The following is a 15,400-nucleotide window of genomic DNA, read 5'->3' on the forward strand; positions in this document are numbered from 1 at the left end:
GTTTTTTCTTTTTTTCTGACGCTGGCTCAGACCGACGTGCTCGCCCGCACATGCGCGGTAGAGCTGGTCTCTACTGCGCATTTGCGGCACGTCGGTCAAGCTTCGTTTATTAGTATAGATTAACTGAAAATAAGTATTTGCTGAGAACCCTCATTTAGAATGCCAAGTTTATAAAGAGAGTAATTCTTAGGAGCAAAAATTATAAAACACAGGTCATTTGAGCTAAACGGATCCCCTTCTGGGTTCTGACTTGGGATTTGTAAACCCACAGGGATGATCAGAGGTATGTGAAGGTATCAAGACAGTCATTTAAAAATCGGGCTGCAGCCTTTGTACAAAACCCTGGTTCCCTTTAAAACAGCTTTTTTTGTGCGTCTGATTTTTTTCCCTGCCTAGTTTTTTATTAGAAAATCTTTTCAACTAAATACAGACTAGTCTGATTAAGGGACTGAGGCAACATGACAAGGCCACCATCCTTACTACAGCTCAAGGAAGAATTTAAAATAGTCTCCCAGCAATGGCTGACATTTGAAATTTAAGTGAGAAAGGGGGTTTGGGAAGGGGGCAGACTGCAGGCGAGGTAATCCATCAGGTTCGGCAAAGAACAAAGGGAGTGGACAGGGCATAAACCATATAGCCAGGCAGCAGCAGCGGCAGGAAACAGTCCAGTCATGAAACTGGATATCCACCCACCGTGCCCACTTTACAAAGGTGGAAGAAAGTGTAATCTGGAGGAGGGGGCACAGCAGTTTCTTTCCGAAAGTGGCAAATATGGGGGCATACCTTGAAAGTGTCACAGACACTATTAGGCAGAAAGCACCTGGGCTGCTTGTTTATAAATTAACTTAGTTTAAGCCAGGCATCAAATATCAAGTATAACTTTGGGGTGGCATGGCCGCTGACACAGGCCTTTAACAGCTTTACGCATGAAGTGGGATGAGGCCTCACCAGTGCTTTAGATAGGATAGTAGAAGTTCAAGGTCCTCATTGTCAGTGAAGGTGGATTAAAAAAATGTCCAGGTATTGTAAATGTTCTTTGTTATGTTCTGAATAAAGCTGTAGCCATTATTTCCACCTAAGAAGCATCTATGTATCATTAGTTTAAGGTAAGAGGAGAGTGGGTGGAAATGAGAGGAGGACATGAGCCAAGGTCATAGTGTGCTTGTATTAAGTTGCTAACAAGACAAAGATGTCGTTTTCAAAATCTAAACTCTTAGAATAGATTTTTAACACAACCAAAATATGGTTAAAGCCGTATTCGTTAATTTTTTTAAATTACAAAGTTTCCAATTAATACAAACTGACTCTCTATGACCCCTCTTCTTCATCATAGTTATAATTTTGCTCTTGAGTAGGCGTCAGAGTTTAAAGGTTTTGAAAGCCTTGTCTCGTTAGCCCCCTCACTCCTTTAAATCTGTATGTAAATCAACACAACTTTGGTGATCCATGCGCATGTCACAGTGCTACATGTAGGGCTGGTGCAAGGGTATTAGATGCCCTAGGCAAACCTTCTGCTTTGTGCCTGCCCCCTCCTCTTCCCACTCTGCCACTCGCGGCCCGCCAAGTCTCTACTCCTCTCGCCGTGAGTGGGATGGGCTCCGCTCATCGCCCCACATGGCTGCTCTTTGCTGATCCGTAATGGCTGGCACCTAGGTGACTGCCTAGTTCGCCAATTGGGATGTGCTGGTCCTGGCTACATGCAAAGCATGAATTCAGAATTAAAAACTAAGAGGTAGATATTCAAAAGGATCAATCTAAATGGAAAGTTTTGGTATATTTAGCCTTGTTCAGCAAGATTTTAGCCAGATAAGTCATTATCCATCATTAAGGGAGGAGCTACTTACTGGGATAAGTTACAATATTCAAACGTATCTAGTTTTGATATCCAGCTAACTTTAGTCCTGCTATTGACAGGTCTAAAATTAACTGGTCATCTTATCTGGCTAACTATAAAATCATCCAAGTATATTCAGTGGCATGGCTGCACCACTCAATATCCCTTTTGAGTTAACTGGATTAGTCTTATCTAGATCACTTATTTAGCCAGCTATGTCTAAATATTGAGCTCTAAAGTGTGAACTCAAGAAAGCAGATTTAAATAAAATAGTTGGGGGACATATTAAAAAGGTGAATATCTTTTATTCTAAAATATTGAAGCATTTATTTTTCTTTATTCTAGAACAAAAAAGAAGCTCCCACTAGTATTTTGAGGAATCTTGCTGCCACCTTCAAATTCTATCCAAGAGGCCTAAAATGTCAAGCAGCTGGTTCACTCACCTGAGTATATACTGTGGATGCAACAATTGTAGACACTTTGAAAAGTGGCTTTCCACCATCGACCCATTTAAGGTCACTTTCATGATGCTGTAACGAATGTGCGCACGGAGTTATTTTTACAAAGGTAGAAATTGTAGAAACATGAAAATCTGATCTTTTGTTGAACATCACTTATGTTGTTTCAGGTAAAAGCTGTCTGATAGCACAGACACATCTGGCATATGTAATAGTATATTTTCTATCTTTGTCTAAGCTATTTTTATTTAAAGGTAGAAACTATTTTTTTCCCATTTAAGGTGTCATATTATGTTGTCTTTGAAAGCTGTAAATTATTATAAAGTGTGTACATATACCTATGTGTGTGTAAATAATTGACATGTAGAAGAGCTTTACTCAATATTAACATGTTATAGCTGCAGGTTCCAGATGGGCTACCTTGACACTAGGCCCAGATCAGAGTCACATTTTGTGTATGAATGTATGTGGAAGACTGGACTAAGGACCCGAGGGGCCCTGTTACCAAAATCTGCTATAGCAGCTAGGAAGGACTGTGCCTCTTCCTGCAGCAATCAGCATATGTATATATTGGTACACATTTCTGCATGGTGAATTACTAAAGCATGTCTGTTTTTGGTTGGAAAAGCTGTGGTAGTAGGTATACATAGGAGCATATCGTAGTGATACATGAGAACCACAGTCAGACCACAGAATTATCTAACAAGTGTAATACAAAGCAATGCATATTAATGAATTCGGAAATACTTTATCCAGAAAGTAAAATGAATTTCCAATAGATGCAACTTGACACAGGATATTCAACTAGACCTACTTCAATGTAAAACAGTTTTGAACCAAAGGAGGAAACATACAAAAACTGGAGTGTTAACAAATAAAAAAATAAATAAATATAACTTTGATATCTTTTTGTTGGACTAACTTAATACATTTCTTGACTAGTTTTCGGGAGCTATGCTCCCTTCATCAGGTCTGAAAAACAGAATAAGCCAAAGACAACAATGCAAGAAAATACAAGTGAATCATAAAGTGCATTCCACTGATAGTGTGAAGGGGGAAGGGGAAGGGAAAAGGGAGGTGAGAATTTAATGTGCTAGAGTGGTCAGAACGTAGCAGGCAGGAGAATTTTATGTCCAGGGCCAGTGCAAGAGTATTTGGCTCCTTAGGTGAATCTTTGGTCATGGACCCCCTCCCTCAGTATCTCCAGCACAGTGCTTCCTCCTACCAGCACATCTATCCCTTCTTTGGTGGTATTGGTTCTGGCACAGCACTCCTCTTGGCTTCATGCTGGTGGGACTTTGCCGCCCTCAAACGTTTTGTGCTCTAGGCAATTGCCTAGTTTGCTTAAAGGAAGCACCAGCCCCATTTAGGTCTCCTAGTGAGATAAAAAGCCCGGGTCATTGTCAAGTCCTTTCTTGTCAGTTCCGGAGTGTCTGATCATCTTGGGGGCAATATTTAAAACTGTGCAGGTAGATTGCCCCATGGATTTGGAATCTGTTCTCAAAGGGAAAGTATGCACTAGGGGTGTGCATTCGTTTTCGCCGTATTGGCGATCCGCAATATAGATTGCACTATTCGTAGTATTCGTGGGGAAGCGAAACGTATTGCAATTCCCAGGGATTTTTTGTTGACATTTTATATGGGCTGCTTGAAAATTACCTTCTCTATGATTTACTTGTATTTTACTTGTATTTTCTGTCAAAGCCACCTGTGGCTCAGCCTGTTCTTCAGACCTGACGAAGCTCCCAAAAGTCAGTCAAAAAAATGCATTAAGTTCAGTCTGATAAAAACGTTTCACCTTGCATTATTATTATTTTTTTTATTTGTAAACCTTTATTTCTGTGCATCTCTCCAGGAAATTTTTAACTGAGTTTCTTTGTGCAAAAGCTTTCACAATTAAGTAAAATCCTGGCCACCCCTCCCCTCCAAAATTCTCTTTAAATTATTGGCAATTACTTTTCGAAGATCTGCAGGACTGTGCCTGAGCTTGATGGTCTGGGTCTTCAAGGAACCATCTGGCAACTTTCTGGTCAGAGAGTGTGCTAGGATGGTAACTGGAAGGCTGGCCCTGTGCATGGGACTATGAGTAGGACAGGGCATTTTAACTCCAGCCCTTAAAAGCCACAAAAAGTTCTGGTTAATTTTTTCCACAATAACCAAAATATGCAAATTAACTTTACCCTTCAACCAAATGTCTAAAATATAGCTGAAAAGCAGACCAGCTTGTTATAGCCCTTGAGGACTGGAGTTGAAGCAGAGATAAGACGAAATTTCTACAAGGAAAGCAAACAACAAGTAATTGTGCAAATTGTAACATTAGGAGGCAGGCTTGAAGTTGATGGACTTGACTGGAGAATAGGAAATAACATCATTGCAAGGATTCTGCAAAGTAGTACTGCTGTTATGGCATTTGTCTGCTCTAGTTTTGTAAAAGATATCTGTATATATTATCTGGTACCTTTCCACTCACAGCATCTTGAAGGCTTAAGTACCTTGAAGGCAAGCTGGTTGCTACAGGAATGTTATGGTCCTGAGACGCAAATTGGCCATTTTTCATTAAGGGAAGCCAAGCATAGCCAACTGTACAGAAGAGAAAACACATAAACACCATTGGGACCTGAGGTGTACAGGGGTAAGGCAATGAAAAAACCCAGGAACCTATGGTATGAACATTCTAACCATATCTCACTTATATACCAACTGTACAAAGGGAAGAAATCCACGGCATGTACCTGGTGTTTCCAGCGCCTCTCTCTTTTTGGAATTCGCTTTTGCATTTATGTCACAGGTGACATGATAAAGTGAAAACAGTATGTGGTGTTTCTCATGGAGTTGGGGGGGAAGCTCAATTTTCACCTGCAAGGTAAAATATTATATCTGTCCTTAGTCAGAGAACGATGGGAAAACTCTGTGATCGGTGGAAATGCATCACTGGCTCGGAAGCCATCCTTTGTTCCTTACTCATGGCATATTTCAGAAGGAGAGTCATTTGAACATATAAATACCTTCTCATTTCGTGACATGAAAGAAAGAGCACTCAGTGTGGTCTACTTTCATAAATAAATGAGTTCAACCTGCCTTTGAGCCTTTTAAACTTCACTTCCTCATTTTTGCTTCAGTGTAAGTTGTGGTTTGAGAGAAACAGAAGATCTGCACTGATATTTATTTTATTTTATTTATTTAAAATTCTTGTATACCGCACAATAGGTAGGGGGCTATCCGTCTAGAGGGTTTACATATTTGCACATACACAAGTAGCAATACATATTAACAAACAGTTCATAAATTCATATACAAGCATGTTAAAATTCATAAAATAGACAATTAATTTAACAATCGTAATGTAGTGTGACAAACTTAATATAAATATGACCTGTCACTACTCCCTCCCGTACGAGGACTTGCCCTACCGCTAACCAGGAAGCACGTTTGTCTTCCCAAGAGTGCTTCCATCTCTCTATACCATTAAGCACAGTTGGCTAAAGTCACCAGATCAGTCCATGCACCTTATTAAAGCTGGTGTTAGTGCAGAGCCTGGAAAATATAAGTTGCAGCCTTGAGACTGAACTTTGTGGAGGCAATTTTGAGAAAGACCAGGATGATTAGAAGTCCCTAGTGTTTCCCTCTGAAAATACGGGAGAGTAATCAGCACAGGTGCAAAAGGACTCATGGACTCTGCACCTGCTTTACAGCTAATCTCCCTGTGCCTACTTTCCAGTTCTCACCCTAACCCTCACTCCTGAGCTCTCCCTTTTTCAGTTTGGGCAAAAGTATATGTGTTGTGAAACAGCGCACACACTTTTATCCATGTTGAAGGGGGCCATTTTAGAAATGACCCCATCTAGTCATGTTAGTCCATTTTAACATAACTGCCAGTAGATCTGAAATGTACTCTCCCCAAATATACAACACTTGCCAGCTTTAAGATAACTTGTTCTTAAATAATGCATTGAAATAACTAAGAACAGCAAAGATCTCCCAATGAGTGCTCTCAGGAGCACTAATAATACAGCCTGATCTTAAGTGTGGTAGGGCTTGTGTGCTCACCGGAACAATGTCAAAGCACTAGGTCCATTATCTCATAGGACACACGATTGATCTCATTCTGAGAATTATGATGTGGTTCGAAAATTCAGCTATTTTAAAATTGTGTTTTGAACACTTTACAGTCTGTTTTACCTATTCTAGTACATTTTAATAGTTTCAAAAATATTATTTCCAAGGTCAAAGCTGTAACTTATAAGTATTATGTTAAATCTACCAAAGTACTGAGATTCAAATTTTAATGGTCATTTACCGTACGATAATGATCATTAAATCTCCAGGTCATTTTCTTTACTTGTCTCCTCTTTATACTTACTTCTTACTCCTTGTCTTATTTTACTGTTTGCAAAAGTGTAGGTGGGCAGCATTGGCATCAATGATTTGAAAATAAATTGTAAAGTTTTTAAAATGTCAGGCAATGTGAAGCCAACATCTTGCCAACTTTCTAAACCTAGGGAATAAGTTTCAAGAATGCCTGCATTGGTGCAAAGTCCATGGGTATTTTTGCTCATGGGTTTGCCCCAATTTTCAAAGGGAAACTATCAGCATGCTTTTCCTTTGAAAGTCGCCTTGGGAAACAGTATCCACAGACAGTTCCACCTGCATCTTCTATGGGTACTTTCTCTGGGAAAACAACAAGCATAGTTTCAAAAAGGCAAAACTATCCACATTGTTGCCTCCCCTGACCTACCTCCAATCTTGGGAATGCCTCCACACGATACAGGTAAAAACCACGCATGTTGTAGAATGTCACATGTAGTTTTACCTGCATCGAGAGTGGGCACTGTTCAAACCATCAGTTAAATAGCTTTTGAAAATTACCCTCCTAATTTTCTGGCTGCTTGGAACGTTGATAAAGTACAGGGAAAGTTCTTTGTTTGAAATCTGCAGGGGAAAACACTTAAGACATTTTTCAAATACAGGTTTGGGAAATGCACATTTGTCAGAATTCTATTGAAATGTTGGAAAAAGTATACATTTCCAACCACCCTTTTCATGGGGCTGAAGATGAGGTGCAATTTATGAAATGGCACCTGAATTTATTTGGAAAATGGATTGCATTGTATATATAACAATTATTTGAAAAAGATAGTTAAAGCAGTGCAATAGGGAACTGACCTCATCGTAGAAATCGGGACTCTGGGAATGATGTAGCACTGCTGTCTGTACTGATGTAGTAAAGAGTGATCCGCCAGGTTTCCCATAAATGCACTGTTAATGAAAGATACTTTAGAGAAATCATCTAGCTTTGCTAACCATCAGGGTCATTCATCAAAATGCGTTATGGCGTTTACGCATGTGATAATTTGTTAATGCCATTGGCCTGGATTCATCATTCGTCGCAGAATGATGAATCCTGTGAAAACGGTGGGCGGGGGGGGGGGTGAGCCTGTGAAAGCCCGCAGCCTTCGCACCATGGCGGTGCGATTTCGGCGGCAGTGGTGTGCCGGCTGCTGGATTTCACACCGAATAGCGCCACCATGAAAGGTGGTGCTATTCGGTGTGCTACTGCCAACGATAACGTTAGAATCATTATCGCTGGCAGCAAAGCCACCGCCGACTCCGCCCCCTCCCCGACTCCACCCCCAATCTAATTTGCATGCTATCGCACACGAAAAGGGCCTTTTCGCATGTGATAGAGACTTATCGGACGTGATACGGCCATATCGCGTGCAATAAGCTTTGGAAAAAAACCCTCAAAATGCATGTTATTGTTCATAGCGCATGGCGCGAATGCACATTTTTTGGAGGGGCAGGATCAGGGAGGTGTTTGGGCAGGATTTAGTTAAATGAGGGGCAATATCGCACCATGCGATAGCAGAACATCAGAAATAACTACATCTTTTTTCCTGGCTGTGCGATATGCCTGAAATGGCCATAACACAATTCGTGTTAACATTTTTAAATTGGATTTAAAAATGGGGGGGGGGGGGGGGGGGAAGAGAGAGCGAGAGAGCACCTCTGGGAGGCCTCACTTTGTGCACCTATTTATGTCTCTATAGATGGGGCATCTAATAGTTCGAGGTGAGGTGTTGGTGGTGGTTTAGGGTTTAGAGGCCAGTTTCGCATGTAAAGTGAAACATATGAGCAGCACAGTACACCTTGATGAAGATTTGACATCTTTTAGAGTGAGGGAAGTCTCACAAAGATTACATTTTGTACTGTTATCTCACCCTAGCTTTATGGTACCCTGTTATACAGTCCATCAAGCTAGGGTGAGAGAACATAGTAGAAATTTCATCTTTGTGAGACTTTCCTCACTCCAAATGACATCAAATCTTCACCAAGGTTTACTGTGCTGTTCGTTCTTCTCACTCTACATGCGAAACTGGCCCCTAAATCAACACCAACACCTCACCTCGACTTATTAGATGACTCCTCCTATAGAGATATAAATACTTCCCAACTATGAGTACCTTGCAGATAGTCTCTCTCTCTCTCTCTCTCTCTCTCTCTCTCTCTCTCTCTCTCTCTCTCTCTCTCTCTCTCTCTCTCTCTCTCACACACACACACAGTAGGGATGTGCTTTGTTTTCAGTTAGTGTTGTGCTAACATTTTAACTGGGAGCAAGCTCTCCACTGTTTCTTGAGCACCTAAAATAGTACAATTGTACATTTTTGAATGTTTCTATCTTACTGTTGAACACTCTTTTGTTTTGGGTTTCTACATGATTTGCGTTCTACTTTTTACCTCCATTTTTCTATGTGATTTACAAGAGTAACTGTCTGCCAGAAATTTCTACATTTTGATTCTGGGTGAATCCTGCAGAATCTGGGTTCAGAGGGAATCTTTCTTAAGTTCTATCATAAAATGTCTGTGTTTAAAATTTATAAATTAGCCCATTATATCACTAAGGAGAACTGCCTCTTTACATTTTACATGTTACAGTTCTCAGTCTTTGCTTACCTTCAGTGGCTGGGCACCTTCCTCATCTGAACTTTTAAATTCAGTACACACCATGATATTCCGTGCCTAAAATGCAATACTGTAACATGAAGATTTCAAATAGCATTAACAGAACTAAATGACTCAGATATGATGGGCTGTGTTACTAAAATAAGGTTTTGAACATACAAAAACATTTGCATATTCAAACCTAGTAGCATGTGTTACATACATTTCAAAATTCCTGTTCACAATGGATTTGGCAGTGGAATTCTAAACCTCACATTACTTGATGAAAAATTACAGATACATATGAAACATTTGCCTTCATTTTTCTACAGTTTCCAAGATTTCAGCAATGGCTGTCAGTAATGCTGAACAATAGTAATCACATCCCCAGAATATTTTATTGCTATTCAAAATGAAATTGCATGGAAGGATGGGATGGGAAGGGAATGAGAAGGCCATGTAAGATGAGCGTCAGAGGAACCATACAAAATGTCTGTGGGCTCAATGCATATCTAACTTGGATTATAAATAACTTGACTGCTATTAATATTTAATAATAATTTAAAGGCATAAAGCATTGTTTTATCCAGAATCAATTTAAAAAACCTGATTTAAGCTTGGTAGTAATGGATTAAGTACTTCTACCTAAATAGATTTTGTACTTTCTCAGTACTATGGCCCTCTGTACTAAAATTTTTAGTACACCTTGCCCCTTTGTGGCTCTTCTAAAAAGTGCTGTTTTGTTTTCTAATCCATGCATGAGACATAATACAAGAATGGAAGCTGAGGGTGGTAAAATTCAAAATGGCAAATTAATATCTGGTTACCATGTTAATCCACTTGAATGCATGGAAATACATAATATACTATAAGGCAATACTTTTTGATAGTACAAACTCAGTGCATTTGTTGACGAGCTTTCTGCAGTTACTCCCTCAGGTACAAATATTTATTTATTTATGAACATTTGATATTCCACTTTTTGCCAGACTTGGTCTCAATGTGGATAACAGAGATTAAGACTTAGACAGGTTAACATGGTTAATGTAGTTAACACTGAGTGCCATTGTATGGTATAAGGACCAAGTATGGGAAAAACTTTAATATTCCCAATGAGCCAGGTGTGGAAAGACCTGGCTGAATGAATGAATAGGTCAGAGCATGAGATGACATTGCCAGAAAATACAAGTGAATCATAAAATAAATTACAATAGTTTTTATTTGATTATTATGTTATCATTTTTGTGTATTATTTTGCTATTTTAATTGCTGTAATGTTTTATGTTACACATTTTTATTATTTTAATATGCTTTATAGGTTTTTTGCGGTGTAGTTAATGTTTTACGATTTTATGAATTTTTCCCATGTTATCCGCCTTGAACTCTTGGAAATGTATGGAATATAAATTTTAAAATTAAATAAATAGGTGAATTAAAAAAGCCGAACACGCATCAAAACCGGGAGATTCACGAGTATGTTGGGCAGGCGTGCGCCAAGCGGATTTTAAAAGCCATTAAGTATGCATGTATTTCCTGGTATGCGAAAAATGAAAATTTCCAAAATGGGATCGGGCATGGGTGTGGTCTGTGTGGGGCGTGGACATTCCTGGATTTATGAATGAAACCTGTGTGTAAGAACTTATGTGCACAAGCATGCTCTGGGGTCCCCTGCTGTGTAATTTTACTTCTGCTATGGATGGTGTCCAAATCCTAAAACAAAAACATATAGGCATATCAGCAGGGTTTTAAGGGTCGAGGTTAAGAGGGGAAATGAAAGGCTATTTCAATAGTGGAGTAAGCAAGTGCTTTAAATGATAATTGCGTCTGCGTGTGTTTCTATTAAAGTCCCCCTGCTCACACGGAAGAGGCAACATTTGGGTACACAAGCGTGCGTCCATATAAAATTGCGTGCACATGTACGCATGAACAGCCTATTTTATACCATGCTCGCATGGTATAACATACATTATAAAATAGCCCCATCTTTGGACGTGAGCCAGCATACGTGTGAATATGTGCGCCCGCACGCCGGTATTAAAGTTATCATCCCTAGAGGAAAGAGCAGGTGGAGATGGAAGATGGCGGGGGTTCATGGATTAGAGTGATAAAACGTAACAGGCTGCAGTAGTAGTATTTCTTGTAGTGAGTTTAAAAAAAACCCTCAAGTCTCTGATTAGTTCTTTTATGTCAGCTCCTTTTAAATGTCTTATGTTTCTGGATTGTTCTGAATGTACTTTACATACCCTGATCATAAAATTCTTGATGCAGTGAAAAAATGTTCCTCCACGAAAGTGTTGCCTTGATCTTCTCTGTGACGTGTAATTCTGTATCTGTGTAGGTTTATTCTTGTCTTCTACTTCTGGCCAGTTTCACTGATTTAGCATCCCCTCTTCACATTTCTGGCACTGAATGTTTTCTTATGATTTACTTGTTGTTTTCTTTCAATGTCATCTTTTATTCTGACCTGCTCATTCAGTTTTTACCCAGGAAGGGAGTGCTAACTCCTGAAAGCTAGTCAAGAAATATATTGATGATAGTCCAATAAAAAGTTTCACTTTATAGTATTTGTTTAATAACTTTTATATCTGTGCAAAATAATATCTGGACATCTTCTTCTTTAATTTATTGCTTACCTTGTGGAAGCATTTTTGGCTATCATACTTGAGGTGCTTTGGATATAAATAGAGTTGGTTCTTGTAAACTGTGTAAGGCTGAGAATATTTTGTGGATGCTTCTATAAATTCTTCCACTTCCACAGTAGGAGGCTGTTTCTCTGTTTCATTAAATGGCTTCACTGGTATGAAAGACGAGGTTACGGAGTCTGTACATGAAAGGAAATGAAGCAATGTCAATCATTACAGCCCAACTTTTAAAACTGTAAGCAGTACACCATTTGCATGTGTGTGAGGTAGCAGGCAGAGATTTATGTGGGCAGTTATGGGGGGGTGGAGCTAGGGCAGAATATAGCAGAAATAGCGCCAGCAATAAAAAAAGGGGTGTGGCTAGGGTAATTGTCCTGGTATTGGAAGCTGAGAAGTCCCGAGAGAGAATGAGAGAGAGAGACAGAGAGAGAAAGAGAGCCTACTTCTGTAGAGGCTCACAAAAAAGTTAACTATTTATACCACTGTGAGAGGGAGCACTAGTAACTCGTGATGAGATTTGTGGGGTGGGTGGGTTCTGGGAGCAATTTTACATGCACAGTCATACATAGGAACAGCACAGTTACCAACAGTGAAGATTTTATGTGATTTGGAAGAGTAGATTTGTACCATGTTCTCTCTCCCTAGCTTGATGTACTATCTAGCTAGCTGCAACAGTGAAAACATAGGATCTTAAAATGGACAGAAAATACATCGAAACTTAGGTTCCTAAAATGCAGCTTCTAAGTATTTTTTGAAAACCGACTTCATTAAAAGTAAATACAATATATTTCCACAGTTGCAATTGTGCAAGCCCTCTTTCCCTATAACATATAATTTGTAGGGATGTGCATTTATTTGAAAAATGTTTTTTTGGGGGGAATGCAAAAGTCTATTTTTGTTAATTCTGAATGGAACAAACTAAAAAGATTTGTCCAAAATGCATTAAAAATGTTTTAAATGCTCCACTCCTAGGCCCTGCCACAGCTTCCTCAGGTCCTGGGGTCTCTTAGAGTCTTATGGGGCCTTCCAAGAGTCATCTGACCCCCCCCCCAACCCCCAACTACTAAGCTAGGGCTTGAGCCTACCTGGCTCAGCCCCTCTCACCCCTCTCCTGCTCCCTGCAAATGACCCGAGGATGGGAACCTCCCCAGCCTCCACTTACCCCTTTCATGGGGTCTTCATGAAGAAAGGGGCAGGAGAGATTCCAAGTCATGTTTCTATAGCTGTGCAACATAATGGTACCAAATGGCCCTGAGACCAGCACCATTTTGTCGACGTCAATTTGGCACTGGTCTCAGAGCCAGGCAGCTCTATTTTCACAGGTCCACTGACAGGGTAGGAGTAACTGGAGATTTCTCCTGCTCCTTTCTTTATGGAAGACTCCCATGGAAAGAGGTAAGTAGGGGCAGGGGAGGTCCCTGGCCATGGCTCATTTGCAGGGTGGAGGGAAGGTAAGAAAATAGGGGGCCAGGAGGTCCCTGGCTATGGCTTATTTGTTGGAAGCAGGTCTGAGGGATCCAGGGAGACCACTGGATCTGAGGGAGCAGCTGTGGGGGCCCAGATAGACTTAAATTATTTACTTACTGCATCATTCTTCAAAATGAGTTATGGCGTTAACGCACGTGTTAAGGCGTTTTATGCATGCGAAAACACCTTAACGCATGCAATAAGCACCATAATGCATGGCGCGATGCAAATTTTTAAAAGAGGAGAGATTGGGGAGAAGTTGGGGGTGGGATTTCTGAAAAAGTGGGCTGACTTCGTGAACCCATAATGCACGATATGACACAGTTTTAACAATGAAAATAACTACACCTTCTTCAATAGCATTAAGCTGTGCAATATCATGCATTAGGCCCATAACACAATTAGCAATTTTTTCACAAACTCCATTTTGGGCATTTTTAGGCTGGTGAAGGGCCTGAGATGGAGGGGGAGAGAGAGAGAGAGAGAGAGGCCCCTAACCCCTACACTACTACCTATACCTCATCTTGAGTTACTAGTTGGGTCTCCTATAGTAGAATAAATAGTTGCTTACTTTAGTGCGCTCTGTGAAAAGTGTTGCGTCCGTTGGTCCTAGATGGCTTCGCCCCGTTTGCCTCACCTTATTCACAGCTCCTCCCGCTTACCTAGGAAAGATGGCTTACGCAGCATCTACAAGCCGACCTCTCGCCATTGCTCCTCTCAGGTACCTACTAGGGCGCGCGCACCCCACATTTTTATACCACCCTTGGTGCGAACCTTGAGGGTGTTCCCTCATGCTGACATCACGCCATCCGGGTATATTACCTTCACTAGTTGCTAGCTCATTGAGTTAGCAAGGACTCAAATTCGTTCTTATCTATGCTACTCTGCCGCTTCCATGCTGCCGCTGGAAGCTCTCTCTCTGCCCTTCGGGGTAACTGCTAACCTGGGTACCCGCTCCTCAGGGGCCCTCTGCTTTATTTCAGGTGCCTTACAGGGAACAGGCTGCTTCTCGAGGGCCTGCTCTCCCTGCCTCGGTGCCTATACCTTCTTCAACATACCTCGTGGAATCAAATACCAACAGCAAAACCTAGTGAGTACTCTCTCAGTCTATCTCATCCACAGTATCTCCTCACTGGGAGACCTGCTGCAGAACCTCCTGACGTCATCTAGGAGAGAAGGGCTCCCTCTGCCGAGGTCCCAGAGACTGCAACTTCCAGACTGCCTCACTACTGCCACCTCTGGTGGCTCTCTTCAAGCTGTTTAATAAAAGAACTAAACTGTGTTTTGTGCATTACGAGTCTAGCCCACTGCTGTGGCTCCACCTTGTGGGCATGGTCATCCCCACAGCACCCAAGGATCCACCAAAACACACTTAACCATAACAAAAAGTAGGGTTTATCTCACTGCATGGTAAACTTACCACACAATGTGATAATACTGATGCGAAGCGGTAACGCCAAAATTTCCCTAAACACGCCCCTTTTTCTTAGCGCAGGCAGTTATCACTGCATTATTAAGACTTTTTGATGAATCTAGGGGTTAGTTTGTTTATTTTATTTTGACTTTTAAGGTTTATTTCGGTTTGCAAACAAACAAAACCAAAATAAATATTTAAAAAATTAAAAATTAAGAATCACACAGAAATATAAAATGAACATATATGAACATTTTTGTTTATACATCCATAATAATTAACACAATATTTCTTGATTGATACTATAAGTATTTACAGAAAAGGCCATGATGCACCATAGTGCTAGAGATGTATCAGTTTTAGAAATTGGCTGACACTGCTGAAAATAAAATGTAGGCAAGTAGTCTGAAGAAAGTTAAAATGAAATGTAATTAAAAAACTATCTTACTTGAGTGTTCCAAAGGGACACCGTCTACCACCACATCCAGACTCCCAGGAATTATTTGTACTTTACTAATCTTCTCTGCTCTAGAAACAGTGGAAAGAGAGGGGTTTTTTTTGTGATGTTAATAGAACAAGGAACAATGAAGAAAATGATCTTTATCAGAAAAAACACAACATTTTATTAGCACTGCTCTTGAACTTC

The 15,400-nt window shown here is 40.4% G+C and overlaps 1 protein-coding gene across 6 annotated transcripts in view; it reads right to left on the bottom strand.

Annotated features, from left to right (window-relative positions):
* DOCK10 (dedicator of cytokinesis 10) overlaps positions 1–15,400 on the bottom strand; it is a 401,455-nt gene that overhangs the window by 147,006 nt on the left and 239,049 nt on the right. For 5 of the 6 annotated variants that reach the window (XR_003858608.1, XM_029615673.1, XM_029615675.1 and 2 more), the window contains exons 16-22: positions 15,203–15,282; positions 11,865–12,052; positions 9,244–9,309; positions 7,456–7,548; positions 5,025–5,148; positions 4,751–4,872; positions 2,278–2,364 (exon numbers count right to left, since the gene is read on the bottom strand). Coding sequence is in view for 5 of the 6 variants with exons in the window: in XM_029615673.1 (XP_029471533.1) it covers positions 2,278–2,364; positions 4,751–4,872; positions 5,025–5,148; positions 7,456–7,548; positions 9,244–9,309; positions 11,865–12,052; positions 15,203–15,282 (760 nt within the window). In the remaining variant the exon portion in view is untranslated. The remainder of the gene's footprint in view (positions 1–2,277; positions 2,365–4,750; positions 4,873–5,024; positions 5,149–7,455; positions 7,549–9,243; positions 9,310–11,864; positions 12,053–15,202; positions 15,283–15,400) is intronic. The other variant, XM_029615672.1, reaches the window with a different exon arrangement.

This window comes from Rhinatrema bivittatum, chromosome 9 (genome assembly GCF_901001135.1).
Source record: "Rhinatrema bivittatum chromosome 9, aRhiBiv1.1, whole genome shotgun sequence".
Lineage (NCBI taxonomy): Eukaryota > Metazoa > Chordata > Amphibia > Gymnophiona > Rhinatrematidae > Rhinatrema > Rhinatrema bivittatum.